Source organism: Euleptes europaea, chromosome 14 (assembly GCF_029931775.1).
Source record: "Euleptes europaea isolate rEulEur1 chromosome 14, rEulEur1.hap1, whole genome shotgun sequence".
In the NCBI taxonomy this organism is placed as follows: Eukaryota; Metazoa; Chordata; class Lepidosauria; order Squamata; family Sphaerodactylidae; genus Euleptes; species Euleptes europaea.
In genome coordinates, this window is record NC_079325.1 from 21,667,167 (window position 1) to 21,687,888 (window position 20,722).

At 48.3% G+C, this 20,722-nt stretch overlaps 1 protein-coding gene and 1 non-coding gene across 2 annotated transcripts; both read right to left on the reverse strand.

Moving 5' to 3' along the window:
* Positions 1–13,869: 13,869 nt before the first annotated feature.
* On the reverse strand, positions 13,870–13,941 carry TRNAT-UGU (transfer RNA threonine (anticodon UGU)). The gene has a single exon. It is a non-coding gene; the product is annotated as a tRNA-Thr (tRNA).
* A 4,965-nt stretch (positions 13,942–18,906) lies between these two features.
* On the reverse strand, positions 18,907–20,214 carry ADRB3 (adrenoceptor beta 3). Its single transcript, XM_056860693.1, has one exon. It carries the CDS (start codon positions 20,212–20,214, stop codon positions 18,907–18,909), a length of 1,308 nt encoding a protein of 435 aa, XP_056716671.1.
* Between the last annotated feature and the right edge of the window lie 508 nt (positions 20,215–20,722).

The following is a 20,722-nucleotide window of genomic DNA, read 5'->3' on the forward strand; positions in this document are numbered from 1 at the left end:
AAAGCAGGAGAGATGGCCGGGCGGGGGGAATAAATGGAACGGGAGCAAACCCTCCCTGGTGCCTCGGACCGTTTAAAGAGAGATGCTTTCCCTTCATTTACCTAGATTGACTCTCCCCACCATGCTTGCTTAGAAGCATGGTGACTGGCTTTAAAGGAAGAAAGGCCTCTCTGCACATGCTCAAAAAACGTTCTTTTCTCCAGTTATCTTGCAGATCCCAAATTGCAGCTGCCTCGGGCGGTGGGTAACAGGAGAGGAGTCCGATCCAAGAGCTTAACCAAAGTTCTGAAACAGCTTGACACTGACGGAATTTGATAGCCTGAACAAAGTGTTGTATATTATACCTGCCTGAAGTGTGTGAATTGCAGTGTGGGGCCTCCGAATCATTACTGCAGAACACCCAGGTTATGGTGCTGTTTTAAAGCTTCAGTCCAAGACCCGCTGGCCTACCTAGGAGTAAGGCCCACTGAACATAGAAGAATTCATTCTGAGTAAATAGCATTGCATCACACTCCCTCTCCCATTCATTTCGGTCTTTTAATCGTGGCTGTTTTCCTCGTGGTCACCCCTCTGACGACTTCTGGTTTTTGTTGTGATTATGCATACCGTTTCCGGCCGTCAGAGGTCACCTCGCTCTCCCCCTGCATTTCCCCACGTTTTGCCCGGGTTTTCAGAGGCCTGTTTTATCTCAAATTTGAAAACGTGGGGAAACGCAGGGGGAGAGCGAGGCGACCTCTGACGGCTGGAAACGGCATGCATAATCAAAACACAGACCCGAAGTCGTCGGAGGGGTGACCGCGAGAGAAACAGCCATGCACAAAAGACCTTCAGCAGAGCTTACAGAGAGCCTCCTTGTCAGGTTAACAACAGGCTAGACAAAAACCTGGCCTTGTTTGAGTCTCTAAGGGTGAAGCTTTAGGTGATCTGGATCTAAACATTCACCGGCTACTTGGCTATTAAAGGGACAGCAGCCCAGGTACACCAAGGGATACTCCTACAACCCGGTGAAACGTTCCCTCAAATGAATAAAATATGAACATTAAAAAGGTAAGAAAAACTGGAAGTGAAGCTATGCCTTGGCTGAGTGACAACGCATGGCTTCTGAGGTAGATAATTCCAACAACGACCTCTCTGTATCAGGGATTATGCAGAAGAGTTTCTATCTTTCCCAGGACTGAAAGTCAAGGGGGCTCAGGATCTGGAAAGATCAAATTTGAACATTCAAGTTGCAAAGGATATGGTTTTGAAAAGCAACCTGGCATGTCTGGGAACTGAATTCATTTTACCTGTTTTGGATGCATTTTATGAGAGCTGAAATCAAGACAATTTCATGCCATTTACAAACAGCGAGCGCTTCGTTCCCAATTGAATTAACGCTGCGTTTCAGATTGCTTCACTACTGTAAAATAATTACTATTTCAAGCAGTTTGGTCTGGGAATAAAAGTATGTCACTCTTTCCATTTTTTTTTTTTAAATTCAGACTTTGAGTCAGCAGTGTGGCAAAGCCATTATCTGGAGAGGAGTTGTTGATCCTCCGAATTTGAAATGATGATTTGAATTTGTCACACCCATCCAGTGCTACGGTTCACTTCATAAACCTCCCTTCTGGTCCCTTATTTATACCAATTGATGGACACAACAATTTTGAAAACTCTCCTAATTGGCTTCCTCAGAAGACAAACAGTAATGATTCAAGATATAATCCGGTGGAATGGAAGGTTTAGAAAGACAGCAGAAAGTTAAAGATTCATTTGCTCTCCGCTGTCCCTCACTTCAGTCACAAATGGAGGCCAAACCAGGCCAATTCTTGCTAGCTTCCTTGCCTGCTGAGAGCAGGACTGGGGAGAATGCAGAGCTAATTTATCAAGGGATCCCCCCTGTAGGTCTGGCCTGGCAGAGACCTCCCCCCCCCCCGCCTCCATGATCTTGGACAGGAACAGCATAAATAGCTGATTTAGAAGTTCAGCCCACAGAAGGAGCCTTCGGTGAACGAGAGATTAAAAAGCTACACTTTCAAAAAAGTATCACTGATTATGGTTCTAGGAATAGTACTTTTATGCGTGTCACAAAATCCCTGGTACCCCAATGAATCTTTGCTGCACCCCTTAGCTTTGTTTTTCTACAGTGATTCCCGTAACAGGGTGACTAGATACCAAGGAGACCAGAAATCCTGCAAGAAGTTTGCAGAGGGGATTTTGACAGGAGCAGTTTTTCACTCTTGCCAGCATGACAATTTGCACACGTCCAAGCGTTCTGCTCTACACGACTGCTGAAAAGTACAGCAGCTCTGTCTTCCCCTGTATTCGACCACACTCCTGATCAACAGGAGATCAGATCAGCAGAGAGAGCAACTCAGAACGGCCTTCTTTTTGAAGGGGCCTGGGTGAGTGGATCTGGGGTACAGCTGCGCCTCCCTTTTGAAGTCATGCAACCACCTCGACCAGGGGAACTGTGGTATCGAGCAAGTGATCTGGCCTACAAGACTTGCAGTACAAAACCCCTTTGAGGACAGGGCTGCCATATTGTTTTGCTTTTCTAGCTTTAGAAGTTACATGACAGAAATCCAAGAGGTGCAGTTTCCCAACCATGGAAATGTAGTGACATGAAATTCACCTATCCTGATGAATTTCTGCCTGTTTGAGGCATGCCCCTGTGACTATCAAAGCCACGCCCAGCCTCCAGAAGGCTCTTACCAACCAATCACCACTCAACAGTGATCCAGCCGACCAGGAGAATGTGGGGGAGAATGGATGGCGGAAGCAGATGGGTATCTGACGATAGGAGCTTTGACTTGCCCCAAAAATCTTGTTGGTCTCAAAGATGCTACTGGTCTTGAATCTAGCTGAAAGCAGACAGTTAAGATGCCAGACAGGGCTGGGTAAAAAGGAAGAGTAAAGATGAAGTCAGGAAATCAGGACCTATCTCAAAATTCCTCACGCTGAAGAGGGAATTAGAAGGGCTTTTCTTTGGAAAAGGGGAAATCGTAAGCCCATTCTAATGTGTCAAGCTCTTAGTGAGATGCTTTGGCTGAAAGCCAGGTTCAAAAGCGACAATTACTGAATAGTTAAATGAAATATTGTGTCATCTCAATTTGTGCAGTATGAGTCCAGTACTGGTGGGCCACTACTCTTTTCACTCTCTCCGAAGTGAATCAAAATAAAACTTTCTCTTCAGGGATAAGCTGTGTCTCAACCTACATTTAACCCACTAAGCATAATATTATACCCAGTTCAAGTGAACTCATTCATGGAGGAGAGGGCTATCCGAGGCTACTAGTCAAAGTGGATATTAGTCATGATGCATACCTATTCTCTCCAGGATCAGAGGAGCATGCCTGTTATATTGGGTGCTTTGGGACAAAGGCAGGACAATGCTCCTGCAGTCGTCTTGTTTGTGGGCTTCCTAGAGGCACCTGGTTGGCCACTGTGTGAACAGGCTGCTGGACTTGATGGACCTGGGTCTGATCCAGCAGGGCCTTTCTGATGTTCTTGTGTTCTTAACCCTCAGATGCGTGACTGTTAAAAAAACAAAAAAACCTGCTCTCGTATCGCACTACCACTTTCTCTGCAAATACAGCACCTTAACTAAACAGAAAAGGGGTACAGAAATTATCCCAGCATTTTGGCCCTTCCCTCACTCCTGTTCTCAGAGAAGAAACATAACAGCCCCCTCACCCCACTATGATGAGGAACCTACGTATTTTCAGAGCAGCACTTCCCTTTTTTTTCTGACACTGCTGCCTAGATATCTAAAGCATCAATTCGCAATACAGGAAGACTCTCCGGGCAACATTGTTAGCAGTGGTAGACTTTGCGCTGTGTTTTAGCCTCAGACTTCAGAGGGGGACTATAGAGAGACTACAGGCAGGTCAGGGCCCTGAGCATCTCTCCTTTCTGCTGCTCTGATGCTATCTCTTTGATGTGTAGATTCCTACTTTCAGATGAATCTTCCTTCCTTCCTGCCTTCTGGCTGACACCATCCTTCCGGCTGGTGGTTAAGAGCTGTGGTTTGGAGCTGTGGAGTCTGTTCTGGAGAACTGGGTTTGCTTCCCTACTCCTCCGCATGAGCGGTGGAGGCTAATCTGGTGAACTGGATTTGTTTCCCCACTCCTCCACATGAAGCCAGCTGGGTGACCTTGGGCCAGTCATGCTCTTTCAGCCCCGCCTACCTCACAAGGTATCTGTTGTGGGGAGGGGAAGGGAAGGTGATCGTAAGCCCTTTTGATTCTGCCTTAAGTGGTAAAGAAAGTCGGCATATAAAAACCAATTCTTCTTCTCACGTTCTCATTCTCCACACTCATTCTCCATCGGGGCACCATGTGGGCGGACAGGCCTCCATCCATCCCAGTTAGGTAAACTAGATTAAAATCCTGTCGCTACTCTATCCTGTTTAGGATGAAGTTCCTTCCAATTAAGGACTCAAAAAAAATAGTTTTGCCAAAATAAAAAGGCTCCATGTGTAAATTCGCTTCCCTGAAGCACATACCAAGTCAATTCCGCTGTGGCACGTGTCTTCAGCACTCTGTCAATCCTTCAGAAGTTTCACTGGACCCTTTGCAGTCACAACCAAAATGAAGCTGCAGTGAAAAAGCCGCCTGTTCACTGAAGGGCGTTATCTTGGTACGGCTGCATTCAAGAACAGCCTCCACCGACCGTTAACAGTCACCGTTTTCATTTGGCCGTCATGCAAAAGGAGACAAAGTTGTGTGCGTTTCAAAATACCTGAGTCAGCATCAAAAACGGTACAGGTCCATTCTGTCACGAGTCCATTCAGTCTAACGCTTTGCCGGTGAACTACCCACAAAGAGCAGGTAACTCCACAGGTGCAAATTCAATGTCACATCAGAATTGGCAGTAGATCCCAGGAGGGGAAAAAAATAGGGTTAAAGGAACAGAATCATGCCTGTAACCTATACAGTGCCTAACACCCAGCTGGCTTTACGTAAATGATGAATAAATGCTGATGACCGCGAGACGAGATGCAAAGTAGCCACTTCTTGAATTCTTTGACTGGAAGTGCCATCTGTAGAGTAAGGTATGAGCACCAGCAAACCTTGTGACCAGACAACAGGGGAATAATTTCTTCCCAGGAGTCAATATAGTTAACGCTGATGTAAAATTAGGGGGGTCATGATTCACAGGGCCACGGAGCAGCCTTCTAAGATCTAGATGGTCGTCGCAGCCCTGAGAAGAAAGAAGAAGGAAAAGGAAACAGTCATTTAGTTCTGAGTGGGAGCTCCCATCAAAGCCAGCAGGCCTTAATCCAACAAAGCCATTTAGCCCGCCAGCCGCCGACCAGCCCAGACTTACCTTTCATTGAAAGGCAAACAAACACAGCGAGAGGAATCAATAAGCGAGTGTATGACTGTATTGTGTAACTAGCTCTTCAAAACTCCTAAGTGGATTTTCCGACAGTGGAAAACAAACTAGTTTCCCCCCACCCCATGATAATCCAAGAAGAGCAGCCAAGAAAAGCAAAACAAGTCTAAGAAACCCGCTCACACGTCCCTACAGCCAATGCTGGTCAAAGCACTGGGCTACCTGTGAAGCACACAGGAGGGTCGTGTATCTCCAAACACCAGTGCAGCATCATGGTTAACAGACAGAGCTATTGGTCAGGACACCCCTGGTTCAGTTCTTAAGTTGGCTACGACTACCTCACCAGGAAGCCTAAGGACAAGTCTCACTCTGGGCAAAAACGAATGAGAGGTTTTGCCTTGGATTTGCCGCTCTTTAAATGCACATTTTCCCCAGCCAAATTCTAGGAACTCAAAAAATAAGCCCCCATGCAGAGTTTTCAGAATTCAGATGGGGGAAATGTGCATCTAGAGAGCGGCAAATCCAAGGGAAAACCTCCCATGCATTTTCGCCCTGTCTCTTAGGACCAATTTCGCATTTGGGGTTTTAATGAGTTAGGTCTGGCCATCCAAGAACCATTCAAGCTGTTCCATGAAACCTGACTTGGATTTTGGGAAACCTGGACCTCACTTATTTAAAAACCCCTGCGTGCCAGCAGACTGCAACCAGAGGTACTGTCTTCCAAGGTACACATCCTCCAAAATGTGTCCATCTCTCTTTCACATGTAACGTGCTTATTTGCAGCAAACACCGGAGTGGTGACATAAAGCGTGACTCAGCTCTCAATGTCACATACCCATTTTTATTTTTTAGGAATGTAGAAATGAATGGGGGGAAAGCTGGCTGGATCCAACCCACAAACTCTTGGGTCGTTTGAGACTGAAAAACAGAATCGGAGTCTGCAACCAAGAGCGGAAGTACGGAGTGGGAGGGGCTGATCAAAACTTCCTCTTCCTGCTGTTTTCCCACTCTGAATTATTCCTCCCTGCTCACCGTTGCGTTCCATCTGCCAAGGCAAAAGATTGGCCCTATTATCTTTTCATCTGTGGGGAGACAGGCAGATCAGAGAGGGATATTCTGAGTGGACAAACACCAGGAAAAGAACAGATTAAGGGCCCCCTAAGGTCTTTTCAGGGGCAATGTGAATGAATTCCAAAGTGTATTGCTTTTGTTTTTGTAGGCATGTGCAAATCTGACTTGGATCAGGACCATGGGGGCAAGGGGAGGGTTATTTAAAAAAAAAAACCTTTTCCAGTCCCGAAATCCCCCCTGGAGATATATTTGTCCCCTTGAGGCTAACATACAAGGCGTGGTTAGGACCTGTGTGTTGAGTGTAATAGGGCAAACTATGGGGCCATTTCAGGTCAAGAAAATGGCAAAGAGGGGAAAGGCTGAATCCATTGCCCCCCCCCCCACATCACAGTTCTGATCTGAATCTGGGCACCAGGTGCCTGCTTTTTAAGGGGGGGGAACCCTCCTGGGAGCTCACCTGCGGAACTCCCAACATCGAATTGGAAGGCTTAACTATGTTACAGTATCCTTGTGTTGTGTCCCCTGCCATATCCACCCCTGTGCTGTCCAGCAGATGTGCGCTGGGCATTCAGTGCTCAGAACTGAATTCTCCAGTATACATGGGCATGTTGTTCATTATGACCATAGCGCATGGGGCGAGGAAGCTTAAGCCTCCCGCCACACCATTTTCCCAACCTGAAATGGCCCCAGGAAGCTGCAGCGGGCCCTACTGAGAAACTCACATGTACTGAGAGGGTACTCTGAAGAAAACAGGACGGGCCCAGAGTCCTTGGTTGCTGCAAAGCCTTGCCCTTCAAAGGCTGGGCTTTCCTTCCTTCCAAACACCATATATGGCATCTGGATCCTGGGAGAGTGAGCAATGTTACCAAGATAAGCATTTGGGATCAAATTCTTCGCCTACGCTCGGTGACAGACAGCCCTTCAGATGCTTCCACCACATTCAGTGCACAGAATTCTGGGCCCGAAGTTAAGAAAAGTCCTGGGTTCTCAGCCCCAGCCTTCCAGTTTGGAAAATGGGCATGATATTCTCTGGGATGAGGTGAAAATAGGGGAGTCCTGTGGAACTCTTTGCCAAAAAGAGCTTAGCAAAAGATAACGGATAATAAGAAATTGCTGAGATTCTAATATGACCACAGGCTGTACTTGTACATGTTTTAAAGAAGAAGGGTTGGTTTTTATACCCCGTTTTTCTCTACCTTTAAGGAGTCTCAAAGCAGCTTACATTAGCCTTCCCTTCCCCTCCCCACAACAGACACCTTGTGAGGTAGGTGGGGCTGAGAGAGTTCAGAGAGAACTGTGACTAGCCCAAGGTGACCCAGCAGGCTTCATGTGGAGGAGCAGGGAATCAAACTCGGTTCTCCAAATTGGAGTCCATTCTCTTAACCACTACACCAAACTGGTCCACAGCTTGAGCCTGCTGGGCATTTATAGCTTCTGGACACATCTCTTGCACTGCGATCCGAAGAACACTTGCCTGGGAGTAGACCTGCTGAGGATTGCTCTGTTGCTCTTTTTTCCCAACGCACACTTGTTCCTCCTGCTCCGTCACCCTTAGCCATCCAAAAGTCTCCCGCTCCCTCCAGCGATTCTGGCCTTCCTCCTCTGCTGCCCCTCTTGTTTGGAACTACCACCCAGGGCAGTTGGGTGAAGGATGCTTCCCCTTTCACATCCTTCAAAACTCCCTCCTCAAAAGTTACCGTTTAAGTACAGGTCACCTCCAGCTCCCACAGAAGCCTGCCCTTCAACAAAGAACTGCTTCCCACGTAGGTAATAATCATTACCTACGTGATAAGTAAAACAATGATTATTACCTATGTGATAAGTAAACAATTTTAAAACCAAGAAATTAATGATTTATTACAAGAAAATGTTCAGTGAGATCTAAAATGTTTAAATGCTCATGATAAATGATAGAGTTTATGGTATTAGTGGGTTGTTGTTTTTAAGTTCAGTCTATGCTGAGGCTTGGAGGATGAAATATGTTTTAGTGAGTTTTAAGATGTGTAAATGTCCACGATGAATGACCGAAGTTACGGTTATAGGTTTTTTAAAAAAAGTTCAGACCATGCCGAGGCTCAGAGGATGAAATATGTTTTATCTTTTTCCCCTTTCCCTTTTTTCTTTTCCTGTATCCCTTTATATAAAAAATAAAATTAAAACAAAACTAAGAACTGCTTCCGAGATCTTGCTTTGTGTAGCCCCATCTTCATAAATAAAACAGGAGAGTGCCATAGAGTGGCATCACAATGGTAGAATTTTACTCACTGTTTTTGTATGGGCCGCTCCACTAACAAGCTAGTTAGGGTATGTCAAACCAGGTTCTCAAACCATGGTTTGATGTGCCAGCATGGTATAATTGTTACAGTGTGAGAGCGTGATCTGAGAGACCCGGGTTCAGATCCCTCCTCTGCCGTGGAAACTCACTTGATGACTTTGGGCCAGTCTCCCAGTCTAACCTACCTCACAGGGTTGTTGTTGTTGTGGGGAAATGGAGGAGAATGGCGTTGTAAGCTGCTTTGGGTCCCCAGTGGGGAGAGAACTGGGGTCTAAATGCATAAACACATTAACCACAGTCAAGTCTTAACTATGCTTTCATATAACGTCTGAACATGGACATCCTTGCTCCCTTCTGGATTGTTCCCCAGTTCTGTCCTTGTCTCAGTAGGACACTAGCCAGAGCTCGGCAGGGGAAAAAGGGAAAAGTCAACGCATAGGTCAAGGCAAACCAGGATTGAAATGATCATCTGCAACCCAAACCCTGGTTGCACAAACTAACCATCAACCATGCTTTCATGTTATATTTGAACCAGTCGAGTGCAGGATACGATTTTTAAAAAATAAATAAATAGCTGGAAGAAATGCATTTCTTTCCCTGCTTATCCCTGCCTCTTGCTCCAACCGGTCCCTTTGCCGTCTCCCCCATGTCAGGTTTACAGACTGTAATCTCCTTGGGGCAAGGACTATATAAGCTAATAAACACAAACCCTTCCCACTACGCCTAGATGCGTAGCTGCTCTCTGTGGATACTCAACATACTCTGCATGCTCAGAGAGGTACTGTTTTCTCTTTTTTTACTTCATGCACCCCACGGCTGAAGTCTGGCACTGAAAACAAATTCCCAAGCTAATCCTTGTCGACAGCCGGTTCCTCAGCTTGAATTCTTAGCAATTTGTCTATCAGACGGTTTAGATCTTCCATGACCATGATCAGAATTTCAAAAGGATACTCACATTCTTCTCTTTGCTCCCTCCCATCAGATTCCATGGCCTTCCCCTATTTCTTTGATGGGAAATCTTTTAAAAAAGAAAAGACTGGTCAGGTTTTCAATGATCTTTTTCACTAGAGCATCCCAATTTCTACCTTGCAGGGAGGGTTTTTCTTGTTACTCCCAAAGCCACTGAGTTACACCTGGTCCGAGCAGATCTTTCTTTCTCAGTTTCTGCTTAAGCGGACATTGCTGCATTTCCTCTCCTCCCAGCTAAGAGCCTTCTGAAGCAATTCAGACCAGCTGAAGCTGACCCCTTGCAAGGGTGTGGACCAAGTAGCTGGATTTGCTTACTGGGGAGGCACAATACGGAACAATGCTTGGGATCCATTACTGTTCGCCTGGGGAATGTTGTTTATGTTATTTAGTACATTTTTTAATCCCACCCATTCTCCAAGGAGCTGAAGGCAGCGTACATCATTCTCGCCTCCTCCATTTTATCCTTACAACAACCCTGTGAGGTTGATCACGATAGGTAGCCGTGTTAGTCTGTCTGTAGCAGTAGAAAAGAGCAAGAGTCCGGTAGCACCTGAAAGACCGACAGAATTCCTGGCAAGGTATGAGCTTTCGTGAGTCACAGCTCACTTCTTTAGACAGCTGAAGAAGTGAGCTGTGGCTCATGAAAGTTCATACCCTGCCAGGAATTTTGTCGGTCTTTCAGGTGCTACCGGACTCTTGCTCTTTTCTACTGCCTGTGAGGTAGGTTAGACTGAGAGAGAGTGATTGGCCCGAAGTTATCCACTAAGTTTCATGGTACAGTAGAGATTTTAACCTGGGTCTCCCAGACCCGTCTGACACTCTAACCGTTATACCACATTGGATTTTGCACAAAAGCTCAATTCTTGTGAGAGAGATACATGCAAGATAAGCATCTGTGCAACTGATCTCAGTCTTTCTTCCTGACCATGGTCTCATCCTTTGCCTGTCCATTACTCTTAAAACAGGATGATATATTTCAGCCCCTTCACTTAGGCACCATTTAATTCCAGCTGCTCATTCCTTTTAGCAGAAGCAACCCCTGCTGATTTCATGGCCCCATGTGAAAAAATCCCTTCCTTTTCCTAGCAAACTGAATTAAACTTGGCGGCGGTGGAGAAATATTAGTGCTCCATTGGCAGCCAGCACAGCATAGCGGTCTGAGTGTTGGGCAAGGATCTGGGAGGCTTGGGTTCAAGCCTCCACTCTGATATGAAGCTTATTGGGAGACCTTGGGCCAGTCCCACACTGTCAGCCTAACCTACCTCCCAGGGTTGTTGTGAAAATAAAATGGGGCGAGGAGAGAACAGTGTATGCCATCTTGAGGAAGGATGGGATTTAAAGTGTACTAAATAAATAAAATTTCTAAAAGAAAACCCTTGATTCACACTTCCAGGTGGTAGAAATGCACATAAGCACAGAGTAAGTGAAAAAATTAGTACTAGGCAAAGAACAGGCAAAACTGAAATGAAATTCAAGACAACATCACAATCAACCATTGTTTGACTAAACCCTGGCAGGTTGCAGCATTTGAAAGCAGATGGTTCACCTAACCAGGGTTTGTCAGGTAGTACCAAACTGAGATTAGAGCTGATTTGTTATCTACAGTTTCTACTCATTGTGATTCGAGGTGATACCTAAATTAACAAGGTACAATTTGTGGAGTAGCACTGTCCCTCATGGCTGCCTGGCACACAAAATATAGAGAGGATTTCCTCCTTGCCGAGAGGTGGGAAAGGAAAGACAAGCCAAGATTTACAGAAAAAGAGTTTGTTGCATCTGAAAGACTTACAAGGTGATCCTGAACAAAGTCCACTGAAGTCAATGGGCTTAGATGGGTAGAACTCTGCTTAGGATGGCACAGTTAATGGAATTTGTTGCCCAACTCATGGTTTATCGTGACATCTGAATACAGGCTGATCTAGAGATCTATATGGTTCCTTGGCAAAAATCATGCTTTACACACACTCAGGGGTTGCATCCTACCAACTTTTAGGCAGGAGATCATGGGACACATTTAAACAAAATCCAGGTGGAATGGGTACTGAAGTGAGAAAGGTAATTGGGTGAGATCAGAAGTCAATAGGATCCAGGGCCAGGTCTAGGGTTTGGTCCTTAGCACCTCCAGTAAAAACATCTCAAGTAGCTTGGGAGCAACAGCAGTCAATTCTAGACCAGGTTGGTCAATGGTCTTAATAAGTTTAAGCCACAATACATGTTACACACACGTTTCACGGAAAAGCAGCCTGAAATACCTCTTTTTGCTAGAGAAGGTCCTTAGAAGAAGAAGAGTTGGTTTTTATATGCCGACTTTCTCTACCACTTAAGGGAGAATCAAACCGGCTTACAATCACCTTCCCTTCCCCACCCCAAGCAGACACCCTTTGACGTATGTGAGGCTGAGAGAGCTCTAAGAGAACTGCGTCTGGCCCAAGGCCACCCAGCTGGCTTCATGTGGAGGAGTGGGGGAACCAACCCGGTTCACCACCGCTCATGTGGAGGAGTGGGGAATCAAACCTGGTTCTCCAGATTAAAGTCCACAGCTCCAAACCACTGCTCTTAACCACTACCCCATACTAGGGATGGAGTAGGGAAAGCACGTGTGAAACCCAGTTGGAGAGGGAACCCTTGGGGGAGCAAAATACATGCATGGGGGAGCGGTGAGTCAAGTGGAGAAACAGCAGGTGGGTAAGGGTTGGATGGTGACCTTCCCTCTGGCACACTTTTTCTCTCACGTGTAACCTTCTGGAACTCATCAAAGCAAGGACTGTTGGGTTACTGATCGATGTTTGGGTGTAACATTTGCCCAGTTGTATGCTCACATGCACTGGACTCATCCTCACTTAGGGCTGAGTTATGATCTACCCAGAACATGTGCCTGCTGGGGTGAACTCCGCAGGGAGATGTGTCTCTCTGACCATGTCACCGTAACTCTTTAGGATGCGCATCTAGCAAGCATGCAGTGGATACAACTCAGGCACCGTGTGGTGAATGACGAGTTAGACAAGGACTGGGGAACCCTGGGTTCAAATCCCCACTCACCTATGAAGCTCACTGGGTGATCTTTGGCTTGGCGCTCTCAGCCTAACTTACCACACAAGGTTGTTGTGAGGTTAAAGTGGGAAGGAAGGGAGAGCATGTGTGCTCCCCTGAACTCCTTAGAGGAAGGAGGAGGGTCAAAATGGCGATAAGGTCAAACCAGAGAAGATACTGAAACCAGAGAAGATCTGTACATGCATTAACTGCACATTTTGAATGGTTAAATATCAGCTCTGGGGTACAGAGTGGGGGCATTGCTCAGGATCAAGCCTGTGGTTTACAGGGAGTGAGGTTTAACTCACCCCCCCCCCAATTGTCCAAATGTCAAATGACTCTCCTGCAAGTATTTATTCTACCAAGCAGAACTGTATATGTTTCACTCAATGAAGCAAGCAGCAGTTCATCAGAACTGTCAGACCAGGAAATAGTGAACACCCAACCCCATCAGTGCCGCTATTTAGCAAATACAACCCACCCCAAAAAACCTGAAGATCGGTACATGGACCTTTTGGTGTCTAGTTTTGCCTTGTCTCTTGCTTTCATGGTGTGAGTGTGTTGACTGAGAAACCCATTAACAAGCGCATGTGCATAAAATATGACTTGGCCATACAAAACTGCAGTGACTTGGCAGCCTTGCGGGAATCAGATGGATTCCATCCCTTTCTACAACAAAGCCTCCTGTATATTTTGACCACCGTTAGAAGGCATGACAGAGCTGGCAGAAACTAGAAGAATCATTGGGTGTTGCTGTGTCAGCTCTCGGGAGGGGAAGATCTTTGGGCAAAGGCTGCATCACCTTTTCCTGATCACTGATACCGGGCTGTTGTGAGGGGAAAGTGCCTGGCATGGGAGACCCCTCTATGCTGCCTTGACATTCTTGGAGGAAGGGAAGAACGAAAGGTCCAGAGGGATGGCCATATTTGTTTGGTGGGGCAAAATTAAACAGAAGTCCCAGGGCATTTGAAACACTAATGACATTGCTTCTAATATAGAATCATAGAGTTGGGACCACCAGGGTAATCTTGTCCAACCCCCTGCACAGTGCAGGAAATTCACAACTACACATGAGCACACATGAACACATGAATCTGCCTTATACTGAATCAGACCCTTGGTCCATCAAAGTCAGTATTGCCTACAGCTCTCCAGGGTCTCAGGCAGGGGTCTTTCACATCACCTACTTGCCTAGTCCCTTTAACTGGAGATGCCAGGGATTGAACCTGGGACCTTCTGCACACAAAGCAGAGGCTCTACCACTGAGCCACAGCCCCTCCCTCACATTCTCTTTTTGATCTGATGCTTTAGCAGGGCGCTGCTGTTCCTGTGGCCAAAGAGCCACTTGCCCCAGACAAGAGGCAATGCTCAGCAAGCCCAGCTTTTTAGAATGAAGGATTTTAGAGGACGCAGAGAATCAGGCCTTTGTTTTTCAGAAAGACCCCAGTTGCTTAAGGAGGAGGAGCAGCACCCACTACCTCCCCCCACACCCCCAATAATCCCTACTCCATGACCAGAAGATGGCAACAAAAAAAAAACAAAAAAACCTCTCCAGGATCCCTGCCATTGCTGACGTAAAATAGAAATTTAAATTTTATTATTCCTGAGATTGTATGGTGTGGGATGACGTGTGCTCGGGGCTCATGCCTGGGACAAGTTTGTAGCAGGGCTGTGGAAATGATGCTTGGGGCCCTGCATATCAGCTGAAGGTCACATCCCAAATCACAACAACAAGACAACTGTGTTCATAATAAGGCATGGCGAAAAGCTACTATAGAAAGGGAAATGGGTAGGGCGCGGGCTTCTATTTCAAAGAAGCAAACAGAAGAAACAAACAAACAAAAAGATGTCTTCATATGACAAACCTCCAGAAAGAACTTGCTGTTGTGCCACAGTTCGGCACCAACACTGTGAAAGGTATTGTATAAAACACAGGGATATTTACGAAACTAGAAGACAAGGCTGGAGAGAGGAAATTAGGGACTGAAAGACAATGGTGATGGGTTAAGGATGATGACGGGGAGGTGAACACATGAACACATGAAGCTGCCTTATACCGAATCAGGCCCTTGGTCCATCAGTGTCAGTACTGTCTACTCAGACTGGAAGCTGCTCTCCAGGGTCTCAGGCAGGGGTCTTTCACATCACCCACTTGCCTGGTCCCTTTATCTGGAGATGCTGGGGATTGAACCTGGGACCTTCTGCATGCCAGACAGATGCTCTACCACTGAGCCACAGCCCCTCCCTAAGGCTGCTAAGGAGCTTCAGGAGTGGGCTCAATTATGCAAGACCCTGGAAGTTCCTCGAATATTCCAGCAATATGTTTTTTCTTTAAAAATCAGGCCAACAGAGGCATGATTCCAATTAGAACTATGGTATGACATCCAGCATGGTGTAGTGGTTAAGGTGTCGGACTAGGACCTGGGAAAACCAGGTTCGAATCCCCACTCGCGCCATGGAAGCTTGCTGGGGTGACCTTGGGCCAGTCACACACTCTCAGCCCTGACCCTGGCTAGTATTTGGATGGGCGACCTCCAAGGAACACCAGGGTTGTGAGGAGGCAGGCAATGGCAAACCACTTCTGAATGCCTCTTGCCTTGAATTAAAAACCCTATGGGGACAGCTGAAGCTTGACTGCTAAACAACAAATTTGGGGGAGGGGGTAAGCTTTTCCCATCTGCCTGATCTGAAATGATCCTGGAGAACCTTTGTTTTCCCTACTGGAGAAAACATACAAGTGTTGAAAAGAGACTTGCAGGGAATGGAAGGGAAAGCCAGGAATGTTACTTTGAGCTCTGTGAAGGGTTAAGACAAAATATAATATAAATAAACTCATCTGTCCCACTCCAGTTAAGTTTTCCTCCTAAAACAATTCCCCTCCCCTTTTCCTTGGTTTTTAATCTGCAAGGCAAAAGACACAGCTGGCGGTCTCTTTTCCCCATCAGGACAAAAGCAGCTTTGGGGAGGATGATTTTAGTTGGGGGCGTGGAGCCCCTCCCAAACCTCCCTGCATGAGTCCTCTGCTCTAAACTACAGCCTCCATATCTGTATTTTGAAAAAGAAGAAAACATCAAGGGCAAAGTGTGGGTGCTTGTAGGATGTATTTTGCTCTTCCCCCCCCCCCATGTCTTGGATGGGGAAATCAAGGATGGGGTAAGGAAAGATGAAAAAAGATGGGTACAGAGGGGTAGAGACTTTCCAAGGAAGGGCTAGAAGCTCGAAGCTGATATAGAAAGCAACAAGGAGCAGGCGTATCTCTTATAGACAGGCAGGATTTAATCTGCTCCACCACCTATTTTCAAGGGGTGTCCCTGGGGCGATTTCTGAACTGATTTGATTTCAGTTTGGAGGAAATTAATAGCGCGCCGCTCAATAAGGTCTTTTTTCAGAAACAGGAATGTCGACCTCAAGTTTTTACACTTCACACATAGCAAGAGCAGAATTACACACATGTCAATCCCTGATCATTTCAAAAGACTTCTTTCCTTTGTCTGTGATTTCCAGGGGGGGAATTGGGGGGGACTTTTTAAGTTGTCTTCTTTGTACCATTTTCCTACCAAAAATAATTCCTTCTACACTATTTTTTTAATCCTTGCTGGAGAGAGAGAAAAATACAGGTACTCCACATACACCCCTCTAACCACCGCTCTTGAACACATGAAGCTGCCTTATACTGAATCAGACCCTTGGTCCATCAAAGTCAGTATTGTCTGCTCAGACAGGCAGTGGCTCTCCAGGGTCTCAGGCAGAGGTCTGTCACATCACTTACTCACCTAGTCCCTTTAACTGGAGATGCCGGGGATTGAACCTGGGACTTTCTGCATTTCAAGCAGATGCACTACCATTGAGCCACAGCCCCTCCCTCTTCGCCAGTCATTCCCATATCAGCAACCCCAGAGGGCAAAAGGCATAGCAGAGAAAGTCAAAAGTCCCTCGGTAGGAATGGGCAACAGCTGCCCTGCAATTTGCTGTTGGGTGCTTTTGCAGGTAGATTTGTTCCTGCTGAAAGCAGCCAGGGATGCTGCATTAGTGGCACGAGTTCATGTCACACACTATTCGGACAGGGAAAGAGATTAAGAGCCAAAATTGGCAGCTGCCATAGATTCCTTTCCTCAACTGCAAGAGCGAATGAGCAACTGCCTCTTCTCTACTTCAGATACCTTAAGACACAAGTGTCTGGACCTTTATCTTCTGGAAAGGGAAGGTCCCAAGATAAATTATTTGACAGTGACATCTAAATCAGCAAGCGGCACCATCACCAGCACTGAGTGAAACGTCAGCGTTCGTGCCCTCTAACACTCAAAGCGGAGCACAGTCTGTCCTGTCAAATTCTGTGGGTTGGGAGTGGGTTTACGTAAGACAGTTAAAGGGGCAGAACCCTCCCTCCCTTCCCTACGTTCATCTTTTGCTTAAAAAGTCAGAATGCTGAGTTTCTTCTTTTTCTGCTTCAAGAACTACATTCCATCTCTCCCTCCGTCCTCCCAAACATACGTTTGGAAACCCACAGCTCTTCGGAGAGGGAAGTTTGAAGCAGGAAAGTGGCACACGAGGAAAGGATTAAGAACAGACTCACCCAGTACCACTTTTCTACTCCACATGCTCTACCCTCCCCTAAGCAACTTTACTTATTTTGTTAAAAAGTGATATTGGAGCTTGATTACACATATCTGTGTACCCTACATCACTGTCCTCTCAATTTTGCCTTTTCCTCTCCCATTATTGCCCCATTAGGATTTTCCTTTTGTATCCCAATTTGTAGATGCTTTTACGTTTTTCAAATCAGTACAAGAATTGGGGGTCACAAAAAAAGTAGCTCAACAGTTGGAAGAATCAATACCCAAGATCAAAGCTAGAACAAACCACACCAGGCAAATTAACCTGACCTCAGTTTACCTGCTCTGGCACCACACTTTGGCTCCCCCTGCATCATTCCTTCTATTTCCCCAGCTCTTTATCCCAATCTTGACTGTGTTATATAGACTGAAAACTCTCTCTCCAGGCCAGGGACCAAATCTCTTTTCTGTATAGCTCCTATTGCTAACATACCACCAATCATATGCAAGAGGAGCAACGCTTTCCCAGATACAGAGGCTGTGTGCTAGCAGCCTGTGAAGCAGGGTCAACAGTCAAATTTGGGTTTCACTTGCCATTCCCTTTCCAAAAGACAGGTTGATCCAGCAGCAGCATTTGCCATCAGTAACAGGAAATGTTTAGAACCCATGAGCTGGGAACACAGGGGGGCTGAAACTTTTGGAAACTGTTTTCAGAAGTCATCACTTTGAGCATTTCTGAAAACGGGGCATCTCATTGAAGATGAAGCGAAACCAAGATGCAAACCCTAAATCCTGCATACGTAAACTGCAGAACAGGGGGGAACAAGGAGAAGAAGAAATAGACTGAGAAAGAAAGCAGAACTCTTTCAAATGGCGCAGAGAAGGAACAGAGCTTAGTAACTGGAAAGGGTCTCATGTTCCCGACTAATGATGAAGCCCTCACACCCCAGGATGGGATTCCCCTTCCAGTTTCCTTTTATACCAGATACTGATGACTGACACTCAGGGAAAACAGTGGGATAGATCGAGCCAGTTTTCCCACTCAATCCCCCTCAATTCCCCTCCATACTAAAGCCCCCATCCCGTAACTTTAGTACATGAAGGTCCCATGATTCTCAGCCTAGTCCTTTCAGTTGGGCAAAGAGGATGCCAGCGTGGCACACTGGATAGGCACACAGGTTTGAATCCCCACCCTGCCATGGAAGCTTGCTGGGTGACCTTGGGTCAGTCACACCCTCTCAGCCTAACCTACCTCACAGGGTTGTTGTGGGAATCAAATGGAGGAGAGGAGAATGACGTAAGCTGCTCCGGCTCCCCATTGGGGAGAAATGAAATGAAGCATTGAAATGAAGCAAAGAAATAGATAAAGCGCCTCCTTCCTTTTTCTTCAGCGGAAAAGCTGCTTTGACCCGACCCAGTATCTGAAGCCCCCTCTAATCCTTGTCTACACTAGAAAAGACAGTCATGCTAAGAAAAGTTGAGGGCACCAGGAAAAGAGGAAGACCCAACAAGAGATGGATTGACTCAATAAAGGAAGCCACAGCCCTCAATTTGCAAGACCTGAGCAAGGCTGTCAAAGACAGGACATTTTGGAGGACACTGATTCATAGGGTCGCCATGAGTCGGAAGCGACTTGACGGCACTCAACACCCCCCCCCCATTAGCCAACTCTCCCCTCCACCGAAGCACCTACTCTTCCAGCTGCGGGCACAAGGTGACCTGGGTGCCCTGCAACTGGGCTTCCCCGAGAGGCCGCTGCGGGCAGTGGTGCCCATTGCCAAGGACACACAACAGGTTGGTTTCTGCTGTCCTACTGCTGGAGCGGCTGCTGTTGCTGCTGGAACCCCCATCCTCTTCTTCCTCTTCTCCGCCCTCCGCCGAGGGCTTGGTCTCCTTCTCCAGCAGGGCCCGGGGGCCGAAGGCGCAGGGGCACCCGCGCAGGTCCTTGGAGACGGCGTGGAGGCGGCGATCGGCGCTGCGAAGGCAACACAGGAGCTTCTTGAAGGTGCACCTGAAGTCCGGGCTGCGGCAGTAGATGATGGGGTTGAAGGCCGAGTTGACGTACCCCAGCCAGTTGAAGAAGAGGAAGAGCTGGTCGGGGACAAGGGGCCTGGCAAAGACCTTGATGATGTTGGCCACGAAGAAGGGCAGCCAGCAGAGGGTGAAGACGCCCATAATGATGCCCAGGGTCTTGAGGGCTTTGTGCTCCTTGATGGCCAACAGCAGCCGCGAGGGTCTCCTCCGGCGCGAGCCCTTGGTGGAGTCTTGGACGAACCGGCCCTTGTCCCTCTCGATGAGCTGGAGCTGCCGGGTGGCCACCGCAAAGACCCTGGCGTAGACGAAGATCATGACCAAGAGGGGCACGTAGAAGGAGATGATGGAGGAGAGGATGGCGTAGGGCATGTTGGTGACAAAGTCGCAGCAGTAGGGGTCTTCGTAACAGCGCAGGGCCTCGGCGTCGGCCCCGTCGCGCCACCAGTGGTTCATGATAGGCAGGAAGGAGACGAAGGCGGAGATGGCCCACACCAGGCACACCACGCCCCGGGCCCGTCCCTTGGTGACCAGCGCCTCGTACTGGAGCGGCGCCGTGATGGCCAGGTAGCGGTCCACGGCGATGGCGCACAGGGTCTCGATGCTGGCCGTGACGCACAGCACGTCCAGGGAGGTCCACAACTCGCAGACGGTGGTGCCGTAGGGCCAGCGGCCGCTCATCACCAGGGCGGCCCCCGGGGGCACCACCAGCAGGCCCATGATGAGGTCGGCGCAGGCCAGGGAGGTGACGAAGACGTTGGTCATGGTCTGCAGGCGCGGCGTCCGGGCGATGGCCACGATGACCAGCAGGTTGCCCCCCGCCGTGGCCAGCACGGCCAGGCTGAAGGCCGCCCCCAGGGCCCACTGCGCGCCCACGCCGCCCCCCGACGCCCCCCCCGAGCGGTTGCCCCCTTCCCCCGACGGAGCCCCCCACGACGTCCCGTTGGGCGGCCAAGGGGGAGCCATCGCCGGCCGGCCGGAGGGCAGGCGGCGGACGGCGGCGCGCCTCTCTCGCTCGCCCCCTCGACGGCTTCAGTCCCAAGGGCCGGCGGCTCCCCGAAGGGCCGGCGCGGGGTCCAGGTGCGGCGGCAGCCCGGCCGCTTCTGGCTCGCCGGACCGGCCCATGCTCCTGGAAGGACTGGCGGAGCGTCGGAGGGGACCGCTGCCCGCCCCTTCGGGGGGCATCGCGGAGAGGAGGAGCCCTTAAAGGCGCAGGGAGCCCCGGCCGGGAGGGAGGGAGGCGGCGACGGCACACGCCCCGGGCATCGCCCCCTTGGGTCCCCGCCTTCCCAGCGGACGGGGCTGGAAGGGGAGGCTTGTGGAGGGATTCCCCGCGCCCCCTCCCCACAAAGCGTCCCTTTGCAACGCCCCCCCCCTCCACCCCAACCTTGCGAATCCTCTCCTGCAGAATTCTTCCCCGCTAGTTTGGAGACTATTTTGGTCCCAAGAGTCACTGGAAAAGACAGTTATGCTA

Coding starts and splice junctions, on each gene's coding strand:
- ADRB3 (XM_056860693.1), bottom strand. CDS start 20,214: ATGGCTCCCCCTTGGCCGCCCAACGGGACGTCGTGGGGGGCTCCGTCG.